The sequence below is a fragment of the Gadus macrocephalus genome, chromosome 15, assembly GCF_031168955.1.
Source record: "Gadus macrocephalus chromosome 15, ASM3116895v1".
Lineage (NCBI taxonomy): Eukaryota > Metazoa > Chordata > Actinopteri > Gadiformes > Gadidae > Gadus > Gadus macrocephalus.
In genome coordinates this window covers 13,352,952-13,357,263 of record NC_082396.1, presented here as the reverse complement: position 1 = coordinate 13,357,263, position 4,312 = coordinate 13,352,952, and the positions used below count along the sequence as shown (strand labels likewise).

Sequence of the window (4,312 nt, the reverse complement as noted above, 5' to 3'; positions counted from 1 at the left end):
TTTATCTCTCTTTATTTTATGGCTTTAAACCCGCTCTGTCTGAACGCATTTATCTCGCTGCTACCTGGCGCCCCCTGCTGTTGGGTTTGGGAGCGTACAACTGTACTAACCCTGTTTATTTATTACCCCCATGGTGTTCCCTCAGGCCATATAAACTGATGTTTCTGTGTATGCCTATATATTCTCAAAGTGGTGATCCAACTCTATTTAGGTTAAGAAATAAGTGTCTCTTTGTAAATCTCTGCGCGCGCGCACACACACACAAACACACACGCGCGCGCGCACACACCCTCAAGCATTCAACACAAATGTATGCACTAACAACAATTTCAACAACAGATTAATTTACTAACCTATTATTTTATTTATTAATTTATTAAAGTAGAGGGCAAATCCCTTCATCCTACAATTTTGTACAAGTTGAATATACATATTATCGCTGTGATAGGTCACTGAGTGGCAAATATTCACCCAGTATACCTGCATTGATTTATTATTCAATACACACTAGCACCAAACCTTATCAAGGCGCCTGTTTTTAGCGCTTAACTGACACATCAAATGAAAGATTGGCTACAGTAGCGTCAATGCCCAGCTAGGGGCACCTGCAGGTACTATTGAGCCTTGCCCTTATTGATGAACACATTACAGAGACGTCGTCAGATGTCCGCATTAAAGAGACTCGGAGGGAATGATATGAATGTCTGAAGCAGAGTTTTTCCTCGTTCAGTAAAACCAGTTAGGCTGGCCTGCTAGGCCTATCTTTAACCTAACCACTCGCTCTGCGTGTTTTTGTCTGCATTCATTCTCGACAATTCGGTGTGATTTAAAAACAAAAGACAAAGCAGATGCCTCCATCATAAAAAAAAAACTTTTTAAACATCGTTTTGATTACTTTTTACCTAAGGCCTATCACTGTGTTACTGCTCAGAAATAACTTCAACCTCAGCACGCACATCCTTTTACGCACACAAGTGATTTTACAAGCGTTGAATAAATAACACATTTGTTGACAAAAAACGATAACCCACTGGTTCAGCAGAGGAACATCTTGGGCATATCCAACGCTTATGTCCAACCAGTAGGCCTACAATACGATATACTCTTGTCTTATAAGATAAGACGTTGATAAGATAAGGCATGGATATATTGCATTGCTCTTGTTGCAGGGGGGGGTCAGGCTTGATCTGATGAACCAGGTAGGTGACATTCCTCGGAGGAGTGACAAGACAGCATTGCCCTTGGTAGTCAATTGCGTTGTCTGTTGTGAACTTAATAACACCCAAGCTACGTTTGCCTACACCTCCTCTCTTTAGGTATGGAAAAGGGACCGACTCCGGGGCTTTGGTCTGCGCTCCTCATACTTGCCATGCTGTCCGGAATAGGGAGCTGGGTTGTTCCGGACTTCTGCCGCACGTCCTACGAATGCCCCGAATATACACTGCTCAACCAGAATGCTGTAAGTTTTTATGAAGGATCGTGGATTTGCATTGTATTGTCCCTTTATTTATATTTTGCGTCTTTGGGTTTGTTTGCTATCAAAGTGCATTGCTTTTAAATGACGTTCGTCCTGTTGATGTTTGGTTGTCAGGACTTTGAGGAGCGCCTGTATGTGGAGACGCTGTGGATGACGGCCAAGGTCAGGAGCACCAGTAACGCTGATCTGTCCGAGGGCTTCTGGAAACTGGATAAGTTTCGAAAAGGGAATAACGTCCAAGGTGTTTATTGTATCGAAATTTAAATATTATTACTGTGTGTGCTCTAGCATAAAGGCCTAGTTGTTTAAAGTATGTAGGCTACCTTATTGCAGACAACAGTCTTGTTCTTCCATTACCTTGTGATCACCACTTAAATAAGATATTGTTATTTTCTTAATTTCAGTTTAGACCACTTACACGCCCCGAAACTCATTTATGCGATCTTTTTATATTGAAATATTCTAAAAGAACGCGGCTCCATGACACAAAGAAGATACGATTCAATAATTGTATCATCATTGTGCGATTCAACTATGACATCACATAGTAGGTATATAGGCTATTGGAAGAGGAAATGTGTGAAACGAAAAAAAACGGATAATAACTACAGATAACCTAAACCACAAAACCCAAGGCAAATATACATTCCTCTAGACAAGCACGGAGTTATTTCACTCAGGTCTCGCAAGAACACATTGCGTGCGCTTTTATTTTGAAGTTTCAAAAGTTGTATTTCATGTTTTTTTATTTTTCAGGTCGAACGGTGCCCTGTAAGACCTGGCCTGCTATCATCACCGTCCGTCAGGGAGAAGATTACGGCAGCGAGCCGGAGGTGTCCGTCTCGTGGTTTTTTGTTCCGGGTACGCAGCTGCCTTTGCCCCTCGACACATCCATCTCAATGGAAGTGAGACCCGCTGGAAAAGTCTACGTTAGGTATATCCTAGCTACATCTACATCTACACCCCCACACCCACCTAAACACATACACACACGCACGCAAGCACACACACACACACACACACACACACACACACACACACACACACACACACACACACACACACACACACACACACACACACACACACACACACACACACACACACACACACACACACACACACACACACACACACAAACACAGTTTAATACTTTTATTTGGATCGTAACAAGTGGGGAGGTACAAATGATCCAAACATGAATGGAAGCATTGCTGGAGCAGGTTTGATCAAACAGAGAATGCCTTATGCTAAACAACTATTTTCATCATGGATAGACATTGCATTTTCTTGCTAAACTGCCTATTGTGGCAGAGATGGAGCAGTACTTTGCAAATCTTATCCAGCTTTTACTTCCCTGCGTTATCGCCGGCAGTTACCACGGGTGCGTGAGTTTAGGGTCAGCGTTTGCTCCGGCCGCCATTGCGAGCACACACACACACACACACACACACACACACACACACACACACACACACACACACACACACACACACACACACACACACACACACACACACACACACACACACACACACACTAACTATGTCTCCCTCACTCTCATGGCTAATCCGAATATCCAATGTACTTTGCAACTCATGGTCGTTTCTCAGCAATGAGAACCGCGTCAACCAGCTTAGAACCATGTCCTATGGAGTCAGGTGGACTCCATCCTATGATAAGCATCCCAATGGCTGGAGTACCAGGTGGGGCTAGGTCTCGGACTGATATCAAGTAAACAAATGGAGAACGGAGTTTACATTATATAGAACGATCGATGGGCCATGACGATTGAATATCATTAGTAATCCAGTATAAATTAGGAGGCAAATGATTCTGAAGAATAAAATAATGGAAAATGGGTCCGAGGGAGTGGCACTTTCTTGGTTTCTTGGATGCAAAGGTAAACCGCTTTCAAGGAAGCCGTCATAAGTACAACTATAACTGTTACAAAGGCTAATGAGCTGCTGATAAAGTAGATTATACAAAGTATCAGTCATTCCTGTGACACATCTTCACAAATTAAATACCATAGAGGGTACCTCATGGAAATAGTGTCTCTCCAGACTTGTGGTGTGTGGGGGTCTCTCATAGTTAGGGGCCATGGGCTTGGATCAGGTTTTGTTGACATGCTTAGATAAAACGTCCTTTTCTTTCGTTCCTCTGAAGGATCTTCAGTGGTACAGCGAGCCAAAGCAAGGCCCTGGCCACCGCGGTGGAGCTGGGAGAGATGTTGACCCTGGCTGGGAAGACCTTCGAGGCCCACAGATACACAGGGGCCTTCTACGACAGCCCCTGGGACATACTGCGTGTGCACCACAATGAGATCTGGATCAACGCAGCTCAGCATGAACAGGGATCCTAATCTTGTAGATCTATATATATCTGATGTGTATCTGAATGCAATACGTATGACATCACCAAAACACCAATAACTGTGTTACTTTGAAAGTGTTTTTTTAATTAAAGGTGAGTGAATGAGTGCGTTCTTAATTTGAGATTTATTACATTATTCAAGGGATATGTAATGTGGCTGCCAATAAAAATAATACACCTAATGTAAACGGATGCAATTTTTTGCATCAACCCATGCGTAATTCTCCGTGTTTAATGTAACCAGTGAAGCAAGGTGTTCCCTGTGTCGCGTCATGCTATGTTAACAGTGCGATGCCGGGAGGTTGACGCTAGATGTCACTAGCAGCTCTTTATAGTCCCATTTGTATTACTGGTGCGCTCTCAATGCTTCCCCTGCTGAGACCTAAACCAGTCCTAAACAAAACAATCCCATCCGGGCTTTTTACAAGGACCATATTTAAAGGAATATTTTGGTTATCA

The 4,312-nt window shown here is 43.0% G+C and overlaps 1 protein-coding gene across 1 annotated transcript; it reads left to right on the top strand.

The window, feature by feature from the left end:
* Positions 1-1,226: 1,226 nt before the first annotated feature.
* On the top strand, positions 1,227-4,041 carry soul2 (heme-binding protein soul2). Its single transcript, XM_060073480.1, has 4 exons — positions 1,227-1,459; positions 1,592-1,718; positions 2,234-2,411; positions 3,647-4,041. The coding sequence occupies exons 1-4, from the start codon at positions 1,319-1,321 to the stop codon at positions 3,840-3,842; spliced, it is 642 nt and encodes a 213-aa protein (XP_059929463.1). The 5' UTR covers positions 1,227-1,318; the 3' UTR covers positions 3,843-4,041.
* The last annotated feature ends 271 nt before the right edge of the window (positions 4,042-4,312 follow it).

Coding starts and splice junctions, on each gene's coding strand:
- soul2 (XM_060073480.1), top strand. CDS start 1,319: ATGGAAAAGGGACCGACTCCGGGGCTTTGGTCTGCGCTCCTCATACTT. Junction 1,460..1,591: donor CACTGCTCAACCAGAATGCT/GTAAGTTTTTAT, acceptor TTTGGTTGTCAG/GACTTTGAGGAGCGCCTGTA. Junction 1,719..2,233: donor AAAAGGGAATAACGTCCAAG/GTGTTTATTGTA, acceptor TTTATTTTTCAG/GTCGAACGGTGCCCTGTAAG.